General features: G+C 45.3%; 1 protein-coding gene across 2 annotated transcripts; it reads left to right on the forward strand.

Moving 5' to 3' along the window:
• Window positions 1–3632: 3632 nt before the first annotated feature.
• LOC309537234 (alpha-tectorin-like) lies at window positions 3633–13906 on the forward strand. 2 transcript variants are annotated; one of them, XM_082231938.1, is made up of 8 exons: window positions 3633–4210; window positions 6861–6908; window positions 7181–7255; window positions 7984–8114; window positions 10172–10453; window positions 11536–11673; window positions 12713–13023; window positions 13760–13906. In XM_082231938.1, coding segments are annotated over exons 2-8 (975 nt in total). In that variant the 5' UTR covers window positions 3633–4210; window positions 6861–6871; the 3' UTR covers window positions 13761–13906. The 2 variants fall into 2 exon arrangements, with proteins under 2 accessions (XP_082088064.1, XP_082088065.1); XM_082231939.1 differs by lacking the exon at window positions 3633–4210 and adding an exon at window positions 4261–4284.
• The last annotated feature ends 1934 nt before the right edge of the window (window positions 13907–15840 follow it).

The raw sequence follows: 15840 nt of genomic DNA on the forward strand, positions 1-15840 counted from the left end.
AGGGTGAACCAGGGCAAGTGCCCCCCCCCAAGTTATTTGATGATGTGCCGACTTGGATCCTAATCCAAAAACAACAACTACTTTTCACACTTGAGGCCTGGCTGCCTTCCAATGTGGTATCTGGAATGATAAAAGCTGGAATGAGTAGTCCTGGGGAATGGATCTCAAAAAACAGAGATTGGCAGTTTCAGACAATTGCAGCCACCTGGAGCTTGCAGTGCCGTGCAACAATATAGAGCTCTACTCTCTTCTTACAACTGAATCCAGGCAGGTGCCAACAGATGGCTCTCCAAGGGCTTAGGGCTGTCCTGCCCCACCCAAGTCCTATTCTCTGCTAATAGTTACACAGGGATCAGTGCACCAGCAAATGAATCAGCTCCGAGCAGATTCATTGAGCCATAGAGATGCACAATGGGATGGGCAAACAACTTTAAAATGTGAGTGCATTGCAAGACCTCAACAGCAGGACCTTTGGCGGTCAGGAAGGAGATCAGCGTTTGGACCAGACTCTGGCTCTCATCTTCTGAGAAACACTGGCGAAAAGCAGAACATGAATGGACACAGATGAGTCCTTACCGTGCCAGTGACCTCTAGGTCAAAATCTGACTTGAGGGGTTCTTATTTCATCTGAAAGTGGGATTCACAGAAGCAAGGCAACCCCTTGATAACCAACTTTCAGTTTCCCAAACACTCTCTCACACCCTCTAGCATTTCTCTGGTGAAAATAGGGATGTCCTATTCCACCGCCTCTGTAATATTTCTCAGGTGAGGGAGCCTGTTGGGGGGGGGCACGGTTGTGCCTCCTCAAAAAAATGCACCCAGGGCCACGCCCCCCATGCTACGCCACTGTACCAGAGAGAGGTTGACAAGAGAATTGGACAGCAGCAAGAGGGAGACTCTTTAAAATGTCTATGTTAAATGAGGAATTCAGTGTCAAAAATCTGTCAGTTTGGTTTCTCCAATTTTGCGTTTTGTTAATCTTAAAATTCACTTCACTTCATAAATGTATATATTTAGGGCATTTTTAAAAAAATGCATTTTGGAATGCATTTTTTTAAAAAATGCATTTTAGAATGCATTTTTCACACATGCACTTTTCACACATCCTCTTGCCTTGCTGCTTTCCCTCAGGGAAAACTGTTCTTTAGTGCTCCATCTGAGCAAACGGCAATTGAGTTTTCTGTGGACTGCCATTCATTCTGATTTAAAGCTAAAGAGAAAAGGAGTGGGTCAATTGGAAAACTGCTTGGACCTGTGCTTTCTAGGCATGGGGCAAGCTGAAATATGGATGAGCCCTAATACAAACCTTTTTGTATGCATTATTTGGTTATGTTGCAAAAGAGAAGTGCAAATTTTGCACTAAAACGTGAATTGAATGATTTTTTTCCAAATTCCTAAAAAAGGGGACCTCATTTTCTATCTCGTATTGAATTACCAGTTATTCTATCCATGGTTTCCTGTTCCTCTATGTTTCTTAGCCAGATATTTGGTGTGTGGTCCCTTTGAGACAGAGCTTTCCAAAATCTGTGTCCCGACATGTTAGTGTGTAGGTGTGTCACGCAAACAGTCCCCGCGCTCCTCCTGGGTCTGGAAAGGGGTTAGTTTAACCTCCTGTTTGCTAGCAAAAATGAATTACTGTGTTGTGAAATGATGCATGTCTAAAAAGTGTGTCACCAACAAGAAAAGTTTGGAAAGCTCTGCTTTAAGAGATACAGCTGCTTCCTGGTGAAGTGATATAGATAGGATTTACAGGGCTGGGAAACTGAGAGTTAGTGCATTTGCCCTGTTACTTGTTCCGTGTTGTTGTGGATGCTCACTGCTGAGACAGAGGACAATACAGCCCTTAAAAGGGATAGCATTACACCAATTCCCAGGGGTGTGGCAAGATCCTGTTCCTCAATCCAGATCTCCTTTTACAAACATTTGGGAGTTCAAGCCAAGTGGGATGATCATGGCACAGAGTCCACACCTTGTGTGTTTACCTAATCCTTGTAGATCTTCTCTCAGTAAAGGAGCAAACAAGAGGATCAAGGCCTAATCCACATCCGCCTTGCCCTCTCAGCAATGAGTTGCTTTCTCCTTTCTTAATTGGGACTGCTAGATTGGGGCCCTTAGATCTCCTTGTCAGAAGAACACAGGGCGGAGGACAGCTAATACAGTGGTACCTCGGGTTTAGTACTTAATTCATTCCGGAGGTCCATTCTTAACCTGAAACTGTTCTTAACCTGAAGCACCACTTTAGCTAATGGGGCCTCCTGCTGCTGCCACGCCGCCGGAGCACGATTTCTGTTCTCATCCTGAAGCAAAGTTCTTAACCTGAAGCACTATTTCTGGGTTAGTGGAGTCTGTAACCTGAAGCGTATGTACCCTGAAGCGTATGTAACCCGAGGTACCACTGTACTGATTTTTATAGAGTTGGGATAAAGCACCCTGAAGTGAGGTCTTGAGGAAGGAGCTTTTTTCAAACCACACAGTCAGGCTGGATGTTTTAGGACAGAGCTATCAATTGGTAGCTCTGGGGTCCCTTTACCATTACCTTATCAATTGGTAGCTTTTTAGATTTTGGCGGACTCCAACTCCCATCAATCTCAGCTAGCATGGCCAGTGGCTGGAGATGATGGGAGCTGTAGCTCAGCAACATCTGGAGGGCCACAGGTTCCCCTACATCTGCATTAGAAGACACATCAGCCTGTGAAACATGGTCACCTTAGTCTATAGTACAGCTTCGCTTGTGCCCTGACATCATGTCAACTGTGTTTCTTGGCCCCCACCAATACTGAATTTAGGGGTGTGGGGGCAGATCCCCCCAACAGGGTACTGAGCTGAGGGGTGCAAAACTGAAAAGATCTACAATTGAGAAGATACATTTGTGGGCTGTGTGTTTTCCTATACATCACAATGTTTCAATAGCTTTAAAAGATAGACTGGAAAGAGAAGCTGCTGAATTGCAACTCATTACCAAACTTAAAACCATGGAGAGACCTGGTTTGAACAAAGACATTGGATTCTTATCCCATTATACATGACTAAGCCATTTCTCACCTTTTCACCCCTTGCCTTTTCCTGTAAGACCTATTACAGTCATTAAGAGTCGTCAACAGGCTCATCTCAGCTATCTGCCAGTCTCCCATTCCCACCACCCTTCTGAGTAATACCCCTCCCCACCTTCTCACTATATAGAAGGATCTGGCAACTTCTGTTTCAGTGTATCTGAAGAAGTGTGCATGCACACGAAAGCTCATACCAAGAACACGAAAGCTCATACCAAGAACTAACTTAGTTGGTCTTTAAGGTGCTACTGGAAGGATTTTTTTTATTTTTAAAGATGAGGCTATTCAAAATTTTGCTTGCAGAGCACTGAAGAGGTGGTTTATGGTTAAAGCACAGCTCTGGATATTTTTTTTAATAGTTAAAACTTGATTTAAGCTATTTTTTGTTGTTGTTTTAAATCCTATATTGCTCTTTTTAAAGAAAAGCAAATATACCTCACATTACTTCACAGGCCGTGTTCTAGACAGGAAGCATGTGCAGAATGGCCAGTGTGAAGGTTAAAAAATTGGGGGGGAAATATGAAGACAAAAATGCACACACTTGGCTACCTCTTGGTTATATTTAAGGCAAGGAAGAGCAAGAAACCCCCATGGTGCCCCTTGTTTGGACTTATGGAGGAAAGTGAATCTCTTTTATTTACAGAAAGCTTCCGAACCCATTCCACTGCAATTTGGCAAGCTTAATCCACTCTGAAGGGACTCATAAATGTCACTCACTTTGTTAAAAGGGGAGAAGTTACAGCTGTTTTTAGATTTCCCATTATAGTGAAAGGGGAACCTCAGAGCTTCATTTGATACAGCTCAGAACCCAAATTAAAGATCGAAGTGGGAAAAGTAGAGTGTCTGAAAACAGATCAGTAATTTTAAAATGCACAAACTCGGCTACAAGACAAATCTTGGGGCCTGCGCACACCCCTAAAACATACACAATGGATTAAGAGTGGATTTAAAGCTTCCATCTTGCCATTGAGTTAGGAATCCCTCTAGGGCATCAGGCCAGGTCAGAGGGAAGGGAAGAGCAGTCGGGAGGCAGGTCAATTTTTACAGGGGAACTTGGGTGTGGAAATATTGCAGGGCTGTATATATAAAACCAGAAGAGACTCCTTAGGGATGTCTGAGCCTGGGCGACAACAGACGTGGAGGAAGAAAGGAGCAGAAAGGTAAGTGAGGTAGGGCCTAAAGGCAAGTGGAAATTTCTGCATCCTCGAGATATCAGGAGCATGAAGACAGACAGGTATTTTTACATATGCACACACATAATACGGCCAAGCTAGACATGAAATTGAATGCAATTAACTTGCATGCTTTTGTTACATGAAGAGCAGCATGGGAGAGCCTTAGCAACATCTGGGACTGCAATGGATGGAGACGGAGGGATGGGGGGAGAGAGGGGGTGCGCAAAAGGCTTTACTCCTTCCCTCCCCCTGCCATGATACCAACAAAAAGTGCCCTTCCCTCATTGCTGTTTGCATTGAGACAGAAGCCTTCCTGGGCCATTTCCAGGTTATCAGCACATCTGAAATAGCTTAGTGAATGGCATGTCCCAAAACCAGGATGCGTGTCACAAAAAAGTCACATGACCCATGTGAGATCACAGTGCCCAGAATGGCCGCCATGCTCTTGCACAAAAAACCAGGATGTTCCGCGCCCCCCCCCCCGGACACTTGCAGGGGATAGCATGTTGATATTGGATTGGGGAGATTTGGGTTCAAATGGTGGCTCAGCGATGAGGTTTAAGGGGAAGGGGCAAGTTGTAATTATGAAGACAGACAATAGTGAGTACAGTGCATTAGCTGGCTCCCCCCCCCAACCTGCCACTGCTAACATACATGCTGGCCCCATAACCCAACATTTACGTGTGAGGTAGCCGTGTGTAGCGTCTATACATGCGAAACTGTGAGCATGCCTAGGGATTCTCAGCATGAGGGAGAGACCCAAATTTTTCCATTCATGTGCAAGTGAGGCAGCCACACTTTGGAACTCTCCGTCTGTTGACGTTAGGCAGGTGCCTTCACTGTACTCTTTTCGGTGTCTGCTAAAGCATTTTTGTCCTGGATTTTAATTATTTTTGGGTGGTTTAAATATGTGGTTTCACTTTCTTTTCAGTGTTTTTTTTTTTTTTTTAGTAAATCCCTTTGAGGTTTTATTACAATCAAGACGTATATAAATATTGTGAAATAAATTGTCCAGCGTGCATCAATCAGAACATGCACAAAAACTGCCCGGTTATGCCGTCAAGGCAGGACTTGCGGGAGGGGTCTATTCCCCACCCAGCAATCAGAATGAGCAGGAAGATCTCCAAGCACAGCAGAGCTGGCTTACTGCATTTTGAAGGCAGTGAAATGATAAACACTGTCATCTTAAGAGGGTGATGGCTGTAAGACCATAAAGTCCAGAGTCTAAAATGACCAAATCACCACAGAGGCTCCTAAATGTGGTTGATGGGGAGAGGGGTAGGTGGGATGGGCAGTGAGCACATCTTGTGATCATGGTATCTCCCCTGCCAGGTAAGTATGGGGCAGTGAGCACATCTTTGGTGGGGTGACACAACACTGTGACCCCCTCACCTGGGCTAACAATGGAACACCCACCCACCTTCCAATATAGTGGTACCTCAGTTTACGAACTTAATCCGTTCCTGAAGTCCGTTTTTTAAGCTGAAATCGTTCTTAAACTGAGGCGCGCTTTCCCGAATGAGGTGTTCCACCGCCAGTGCCTTTCCACCGTTCGGTTTCCTTTTGTAGACCAAGGTAAAGTTCACAAACCGGAACACTACTTCTGGTTTTGTGGAGTTCGTAAACTGAATCATTCGTAAACAGGACTGTTCTTCAACCAGGGTACCACTGTATATTGGGCTACCTCATTTCACAGAATGAGTCCACGTACGACACCTTGTGCACTTTGATAGCTGTTGGGAGGTTTGCAATGCAAGAGTTAAGTGCCGCCCAGGACCTCCTGATGATACCTTTCATTTTCCTAAGGTGGAAATGCTTGAAAATGCACCAAACGTTCCAATTCTATCGCTTTGATTTCTGAAAATGCTTCTCCAGCCACATCCTTTGCTTCAGAATTCAAACTCTTTGGTAAATTGTTGGGATATGCAAAGTGCTTAGATAGTTAAATGAATAAATAGAATTGTGCATCAGCTATCAGACACAGGCAAATATCAGATTCTGAAATCAAATCTCTTTAGTCGAACATCAAATGCTGAAACAAAATAACACAGGGTATCAAATCCCGATATCCACATCAAGTAACTTTGGCATATATATAAAACACTTAGGCTGTAATCCTGTCCACTTACCTAGTGCTTACACCCAAGTAAACATGCCTAGAGTTGCATGGTCAGAGATTGTCTGGAGAATATTCCACATCAAGTGACGAAAATACAGAGCAGCACTAGATTTTTCCTGTTCCAACCATTGGCCAGTTTCACATAGGCAATGGGGAAGAGTGGAACTGACAGGCAGGTCTCAGACCCAAAAAGTGTGATCCATTGTTAGGAGTTCTTAATGCAGGAAGGGGGAACCTGTGATGGCCCAGCTGTTTGCAGACTACAACTCCCCTTATCCTTGACCACTGGCCATATTGGTTGGAGCTGATGGGAAATGGAGTCCAAAAACACTTGGAGGATCACAGGTCCCCCACCTCTGCTTTAATGGGATGTGGGTGAGTGGGGGTGGGGGGACATACACACAACTGGAAAAAGCATCTTTCCCTCCTGCATTCATGTCTTAATTCAATTTATATGCCCTCTCCTTTCTCCTCAATTCCTGGGATGTTGCTTGTCATATGCTGCTGCTTGGGAAGGAGACACCAATATGAAGACTTCCTTTGCCTTCCTGCTACTTCTGCTAGGTAAGTTGAACCAAGGCAGCAATCTGAGTCTCACCAGAAGCTGGTATTTGGAGAAAGAGGCATAAACAAGACCCCCCAAAAAGTGAAAAGTGCAGAGAAGTGGAGAAGGCCCACCATAAATTGGGGAGCTGCTGCAAAGCCTTGCTAAATTGACGGATAGATGTGGTGAGATCCCCCAGGGGAATCCACAGACCCAGAAAGCTTTCTAGATCCCAGAAGAGAGAGCACTCTTCCCCTGAAGACTCACCATTGTCTTTCCTTCTCTGTTATAGGTTCAGCTTCGACTTTTTGGCTGCATGAAACAAAAGTAACAATAAAAGGAACAAAAGGAACAAAGGAAACCAACGGTAAAGTCTGACCCTCATGGGCTGTCGGTGGAGCATTCTCCAAAGAAATAGTATTTCTAGAAACCTGAGTTATTTAACACTGATTTAGATAATGATGGGCTGACTGAAGTCTTCTACATATCCTCCAATATTTCTCCGATGAAAATAGGGACATTCTATTCCATAACAACCATCATCTATTATTTATACCCTGCTCATCCAACTGGGTTTCCCCAGCCACTCTGAGCAGCTTCCAACATATGTAAAAAACATAACAAAACATTAAAAAAACATTCCCTATATAGGGCTGCCTTCAGATGTCTTCTAAAGGTGGTATAGTCACTTTTCTCCTTGCCTAAGGGCATACCTCCATACCCTTTAACATTTCTCTAATGAAAATAGGGACGTCCTAAGGAAAAGTGAGACATTCTGGGATCAAATCAGAAACTGGGACGGCTTCTGTAAATCTGGGACTGTCTGTGGAAAATAGGGACACTTGGAGGGTCTGCATAAAACAACTACTGAGACCAAGATGGAGGTCCACCTAGCAAAAACTTTTAAGCAGAGTATTTAGGGGGTCACTATTGTGCAAATCTTCCTTCCAGAATCTGGTAGCTGTGAGACCATAGAGAACAGTTTCCTTCCTTTTGAGGATGCTCTGTTATGCCACACAACAGCACCCATCCCCGATTTTCATAGGTTTGTGTCAGGTTTGAGGCATCAAAGTGTTTTCTCTCCTTTCTGTCCAGAGCACCTCCTGTATCCCTATGGGGAAGCTGCAGGAGATATGAAGAACCCCATAGCAGATGACGGGACGTCCCCTAAGATTCCTATTTTGGTACCTTTCACCTTCTACGACAAGACTTACCACAGCGTTTATGTACGTATAATCCCTTTTGGCACAAAGCAAGAATGAATCACAGGAAAGGGGAACGTGACCACTCTCCCAATTCAACCTCAAGTGTTCTGCTCTCAGGATGCCCATTACCCTACAAACTTCCATCTTCTTGTAGCTGGAAGAACAGATAGCCAATACTGTGACTAGAGGCTTATTATCTTTTGCCCTGCTCTTTCCAGGCAGAAACCAATGCTTTGAAGTTCTGTGTCAGAGCACTTAAAGGGTGGGTTTTCACAGGGAAAGCTCTGGAGCAAAAATAAAAAGAGTGCATAGAGCTTTAAAGCAAGGAGGAAAGGTTAGTGTAGATAAGCCCTAGCTGTCAGGGAATGCTAAAACAATACACAGGGGTGTCGTCTTCTTTGGCGATCACTCGTAGCTGAGCAAGATTGTCTTCCATAAACACAGTTTTAACAGTGAGTCCGTAAGTGTCTGTGGAGGCCAGTCCTGGATCCACATGTCCTTCTACAGTGGGGACATAGGTTTCTGGGCGGGAGTTGCTCATGGTGAGGGTTTGCCAAGTGTGTCTTCCTCTTAGCACTTTTCTTCCTTTCATCCTGAGTTTGAGCGTCTTCAAAGCCCATGACACCTTTGGTAAAGGCTGTTCTCCAACTGGAGCACTCGCAGGCCAGTGTTTCCCAGTTGTCTGTGTTTATACTACTTTTTTTTAGATTTGCCGTGAGACAGTCTTTGAACCTCTTTTGTTGACCACCAGCATTATGCTTTCCATTTTTAAGTTCGGAATAGAGTACAGTAGTACCTCGGGTTACATACGCTTCAGGTTACATACGCTTCAGGTTACAGAGTCTGCTAACCCAGAAATAGTACCTCAGGTTAAGAACTTTGCTTCAAGATGAGAACAGAAATCGTGTTACAGCGGTGTGGTGGCAGAAGGAGGCCCCATTAGCTAAAGTGGTGCTTCAGGTTAAGAACAGTTTCAGGTTAAGAATGGACCTCCAGAATGAATTAAGTACTTAACCCGAGGTACCACTGTAGTTGCTTTGGAAGACAATAATCAGGCATCTGCACAACATGACCACTCCAACAAAGTTGATGTTGAAGAATCATTGCTTTGACAGGGGTGTACCTAGGGGTTGGCAAGGCTGGACCCTGCCAAGGGCTGCAGGCCCGGGGGGGGGGCGCAAAAATGAGCCTCTTCACTCTGACTAGGAGCTCACTTGCCTGGCCATCTCTCAGGCCACTCCTTCACTGCTCTGGGTGACCAACATCTCCTTACCAAGGGTTCAAGGGAACCTAGGTTTGCCCCTGCTGGTAGACAGAGTTCCCATGGACAAGGGATCTTCCCTGAGGTCTTTTGACAAAGGGCAGGCTATAAATAGTGTGCATGTACAAATAGATAAATGACGCAGGACGATGCCAATCACTGACGGAGGTTCTCAGAAAGATTGGGGGGGGGGACACAGGGACTGAAAACAAGCCGCTAGGCAATGAACATCAGTTCATGCATAGCAACTCTTGGTGATCCAAATGCCTAGGCAAGGGGCAACAATGCAGGGAGGCTCACATGGCACCTTCATCACATATCTTTTGGTGCCAGGCAAAAATGTTCCTCTTCTCCCAGGTCTTTGGCTAATTGATCAATGGCCTTTTAAACTACGTACGTGGGGGTTATTGCTTTTGTTTGTTACTATGGCATGTATTTTTGTGTTTTTATATTGTAAACTGCTCTGTGATCCTCAGATGAAGGATGATGATGATAATAATGCATGAACCAGCTGCTGAATAGGGACTCTCGTTCAGATATTTGCATTCAGAATGTCCTCAGCAGTGCAGCTAGCCTGAGCACATGACCCAAGGGGTAGGACCAGCAGCACAGTCTCACTTCCCAGTCATGGTATCGACCCCCTTTGCCTGTTACACTGTGCTGTTCCAAGAGTCTAGGAGCCGACACCCGGAGGATTCAGATCAGAAACTGAAAAGTCTTAGCAGTGAGAAGGAAATAGCCCTTGGGATGGTTTGCTTGGGGGCACTTTAGCCCTTTGCTGTTTCTGCTTACGTTGCTGCTCTCTGCCCCTTCACAGGTCAACAACAATGGGGTGGTTTCCTTTTCTGTGCCTGTCCCAGAGTACACCCCCAAAGCCATCCCCATGGTAGACGGAAAGGCCTTTGTTGCCCCTTACTGGGCGGATGCCAACATTATTCTAGGTGGCCATGTCTATTACCGGCAGACGCAGAAACCAGAACTGCTGAGAAATGTCACCCGGGACATTAATAACTACTTCCCTGAAATCAGTTTCACGGCTACCTGGCTCTTCATTGCCACCTGGGACCGTGTAGCCTATTTCGGATCTTTGTCCAGTAAGGTAAGTCATTCCGCATATAAATAAGAGCCTAATTTGCTCGGGCATCTTCCTTCCAGTTGGGCCTTGTCTGGGGCAACATGGGCCTCTGCTCTGATACAGGCATTGGAGGTCTCTGTACTAGATTACCACATAGCAGTGTTTCCCAAATTTGGGTCTCTAGCTGAGTCAGACCATTGGTCCATCTACAGTAGTTGAGTGTTATTATAGATTGGGGAGGGGGGAACCTCCTAAACCATAGGAATTAATAAATGGTAGGATTTTGATTCATTGGGATGTGGATGAAAGAACAAGATGCAGAGCTGTGTCAGGAATCCCTGGGCTTGCTTATGCTAACCAGTTTGGCTGGCCCAGTGAAGAGCAAATCTGTTAACATGACAAAAGGTGTTGATGGACCATCCAAGAGGAATCCTTTGGCCTGGGGAGACAGATGGTGCCAGGGTAAGTGGATGTGAAGTGACAGGTAAAGGGAGTCTTTTAGCAAGGTGGGAAGAAGAAGAGGGGAGAAGAAAGACTGGGATCCATTGGCTGAAGGCTGGCTGGGAGAGATGCCTTGGACTCCAGGGCTGCACTGCTGTGCAAGCCTCATCTGGAGTGCTTGTTTCAAGCATAACCACCAATTTTTACTTGCATACTCACTTTTCAGAGTCACTGGAAATCAGAGTCACTAAAAGTATAGCACACAAAATACCTACAGCTATCCATTGGCCTTCCCCAACATGATGCCCATTCCCATCCACCCAATATGGTTGGGGATGAAAGAAGTTGGAGTCCAAAATTCAGAGTTGAGTAGGCCTTTTAGGGTTAACATATACCAGAAATAGGAACTGTTTCCCCAGGAAGCTACCCTTGAAATTAAGGTGCAAAGCAACCCTAATTTCTATAGATATTTTGCCCATCATAAGCAACTCCCAACTTTGTCAAAACATGCACCCCTTTCTTAAATGCAGCTGTAGCACCAAGAAGCCAAATCCACATGGAAGAGCATAGCCAGCCAAAGAGGAAAAGACATAGGCCAAGGAAATTGCAATGAAATTCATTGTGTGTCTTCTCGACCTCACTCTTTCTGCTTGTCTTTGCTCCAGGTAAACACCTTCCAGGCTATCTTATGTACTGATGGCCATGTTTCCTTTATGATGCTCAACTATGCAGACATCCAATGGACTACAGGGGCAGCAAGTCAGGGAAATCCCAGAACAGGTTTAGGAGGAATCCCAGCACAGGTAGGCCCACGCTGTGAGCCGAGAATTTGGTTCCAGGCGGTTTTCTCAGAAGAGCTGCTCGGAGTCCCTTATGGTGCCAGAGTGAATGAAATGCTTTTCCATTCAAATCCAGGAACACAGCTAGCTGACTTATTTTGTTGGTCTGGTCTACAATGATCTCCTCTAACAGGCAGTGGGTGACACTGAGTCATGCTATTAGCCCATTGAGCCGACTGTTGTCTGCCCTGACTAGCAGTGGTCCTCCAGGGTTTCAGCCTTACCTGAAGATGCTGGAGATTGAACCTGGGACTATCTGTTGCAAAGCTCTACCATTGAGTTCTTGTCTTCTTGGTTCCTGAACTTCCCAGTTAATTTTGCCATTTTCGCATAGTCCATCAACTTGGTTTGTCATTCTTTTCTGGTCGGGGTTTCTCTTCCTTCCATCTTGCTAAGGGATATTTCTGACCAGGTGTGGCAAAGCAGCAAATGATCATCCTGGATATCTCACTATGTGGGTGGAAACAGTGCTGGGCCAAATATCTGACAAGCAAGAAACTTGGATATTGCAGGATTGGTGAATCTTTGGCCCTTCAGATGTTGCTGAACTACAATCCCCACCATCCACAGCCAGCTTGGTCCAAGTTCCCCACACCTGAGCATTGGAACCAAAGGAGAGTTTAAGTCAGGGATAGGCAACCTGTGGCTGCCCAGATATTGTTGGACTACAAAGCCCATCATGCTGCCTGGGGTGAGAGTTGGAGCCCAACAACAGCTGGAGGGCCACAGGTTCCTCATCCCTGGTTTAAGTAGTTCTGCAGCAAAAAGCCACTTTCCTTGAGGGAGCCCACCTTAGTGGAAGTCTCTAGCAGAGCAACCAGTTTGTTGATAGCTCCTGCAGTAGTTCAGGAACCCTGTCCATCCTGCAAGTGCTTGCACTCCTTCCCTGAGAGGGAGAGACCCTGGGAAGATTCCCTGGAAGTCCAAACTGTTGCTGCTTCTTGCCACAAAGCAGCATTTGACTGCTATGCATGTATCAAGGCTGGTATTGTGGTTATTTCAGGCCGGCTTCAACAGCGGCGATGACAAGAACTACTACAACATCCCTAGTTCCCGCACTCCTCAAGTCATCAACATTACAAAAACTAGCAACGTGAATGTGCCAGGACGCTGGGTGTTCCAGGTGGACAATTTCAAACCAGCTGGAGGCCCTAAAGAGCTTACGCCTAAGAAAGAAGAACCAGAAGTCCTCCAGAAAGAAGAGGACCTCCCTGAGCAAGAAACAGGACATCACACCCATGAGGACAACCAGGAGGTTCCTGAAGAACAGTCACATGTGGACAGTGATGAGGAGGAGAGTGATCACTGTGAATGGTAAGTATGTCAAGCCAAGGCCTGAAGGGTGGGAACTAGCTGGCTTTTCCTGGAAGTCAACAGGAAAAAGCTTCACAGGGCATTGTATGAAAGCAGAGACCATGCCCTCAGCCACACGTCCTTCCTGCATCTCTCCCCCCCCCCGAAGATACTGCAGAATCATTTCACATTATTTTCAAGCTTTTGCAAAATCTCACCTTGAATGCGGTCCTTCTTACCATTTCAATATTATAGGGAAGTCACTTCCATATGTTATTTTGCAGAGACACTGGGTGAGATCCACCTAAGTCATACACAAAGCAGATGTTCGCAGAGTAGACTGTATTGTTTTCAGCGACTGCTAAAAGCATTTTTTGTTCCACCAAGTGTGCCCAATTTAGCATGCAATTTTAACACATGCTCTTAGTATGTATAATTGTTTTAAAATGACTGGTTTCATTCCAGGTTTTGCAATTTTGTTTTTAATGTTTTTTATTGATATTTTTGATTACTACTCCACAAATTTGCAAACACTTTCAGTAGATAACCTTGAAAGAAAGACTTTGTTGCAAGTCCGAAGCAATATCCCCCTGCACAGTGCACACTGTGTGTCCTGAGCTTGCAATTTGTTGCAGTATGAAAGGACAATGTAGAAAAGTAGGGGACAAACTCAAGCTGGGATTGTGGGGCAGGCCTTAAAATGACTTAAATTTCTTTTCAGTAAAAACAAACATCTTGCCTCTTTCCCCCACTCCAGATAAGCCACTTTCCTCAGAAGACCTTTGCTGTTGCCGTCAGAAGAGAGAAACAGCCAGGATGTAGAACTATCGCTCTGTTGCCCTCTAGAGGCCTTCTGCAACTGCAGCTTAATTGTAGTGTAGCAATAAAATATTAAGCTCTTCTAGCATTGTAGTTGTGCTATGTATCTCAAGAGCGGGGGGAAATCTGAAAAGGTTATTTGGGGGAAAATCTGTGTGTAATGACACACACACACACACACACGGAGAATGACTGCATATATAAGGGTGTGGGGAGATTAATTTCTAAATTAGTAACATAGGAAGCTGGATTATACATCAAACCTTGGGTCCACCTAGGTCAGCATCACTTGCACTGTCTGGCAGGAGTTCTCTATTGTTTCTGACAAGGGTCTCTCCCAGTCCTCTGTGGAACTGCTGAGAACTGAACCTGCTCTGCCACTCAGCAATAGGAACCATTCCCTATTAACAGGTGCCACCTCTTAAAACATTTTTCAGAAGTCACACTGTCTTCAAAAAACAACATAAACTATGAGATTAACCCCACTCAATGGACCAGAATGTGGTCTAAACCTCCCTTTAGATCCATATCAGCAAAAAGAAAAGAACTCACTCTGAAACTCACTTACAGGTGGTACCTAACACCACGGAAACTAACGCTAATACGCCCAGGAACCTCACTAAAATTCTGGAGAGAGTGCACCTCCACAGACATATACCTCCCCATGTGGTAGGAATGATCCAAAATTCAACTCTTCTGGACATCAATCACACAAGAAATATGCAAAATAACTAAGCAAGTATTAGACGTCACCCCAGAACTGGTCCTACTAAACAAATTCCAAGACAGTAAGAAGTCACACTGTCTCATTTAGATACTTCCAAGCCATTAGACAGACAACCCCCCACCTGAAATGGCAGGAAGGAACTGGAAAGTCATTGTGGCTCATGAGGAGACCCTCCCCGGGGCTTGAAGAGGATGCCAGTGAGCTGAAAGTCCAGTAAAAGGACTAAAAAATGGCTCACGGGAGCATTTGCTGCCGCTGCAAGTAGGGTGTCCCATTCACCCTACTGAATCATCCTCCACTGCCTTTCAAACCCATTATCATCTAGAGAGGGTTCCCTGTAAGACCATTAAGTCCAGACTCTCAAGTTCCCTAAATCCACCACTTAAACCAATCAGTCTCTTGGACCAATACTCCTCCTAAGTACCTTGTTTGGGCTCCTGCCTGCAGCAGGCCCCCAAAGCGCACCTAATTGCTCTCCCCAAATCCACTTAATTTTCTCCCCAAGAGCTTCCCATCGCTAAGGCCGCTCACCAGGCCCAGGATGGATGTGGAGGTCACTCCATCTCCCAGCTCTGGATGATTAATGGGTCTTTTTTCTTTCTTTCATGGAAGCGGCAGTATAATGCAGTGGCAGAATAATGGGACCTGACATATGCTGAGGCCCCACAGCTGGGTGAGAACAATGGCACTGTAGGAAGAGTAAGGTGACACATCCGCCTGGGGAAAAGGAACAGAGGCCCACTGCCTGTTAATGGTTAACTCTACTCTTTCTCTCCCTCCTTGCCCTCTCCAAGAGCCAAGAAATTTGTATCCAGTCTGCCTGGAGAACCCAGGCTGGATGCTAACATTGTGGAGGTCTGTGGGTGATGAGATTGGCTTGCCAGAGTCCTGATCAACAAAGCTCTTGTATCATTCAGAGTTGTGCAGGCATGCCCTTAAAGGGAAGCCCATTTGGTTGGAGTGTTGGAATAGTGTCCTGAAGACCAGGGTTCAAATCCCCACTCAGCCATGAATCTTTGGCCAGTCACCAACAAGCAACCTAACCTACCTCACTCACAGGGTTGATATGAGAATAAACAACAACAACAGCAACAACTTGAATTTCTATACTGCCTTTCATCCGGTGATCATAGTGCAGCTTGCAATATAAAAACACCCAAACACATAACACAGTAACAAAAACAATAACCCCTACATGCAGTTTAAAAACCCATAGATTGTTTAACAATAGAGACAGGGAGAGTCATTCACTGTCTTATTTGTGAATCACTTCCCATAAAACACCATTAAAC

Source organism: Podarcis vaucheri, assembly GCF_965113315.1.
Source record: "Podarcis vaucheri genome assembly, chromosome: 7".
In the NCBI taxonomy this organism is placed as follows: Eukaryota; Metazoa; Chordata; class Lepidosauria; order Squamata; family Lacertidae; genus Podarcis; species Podarcis vaucheri.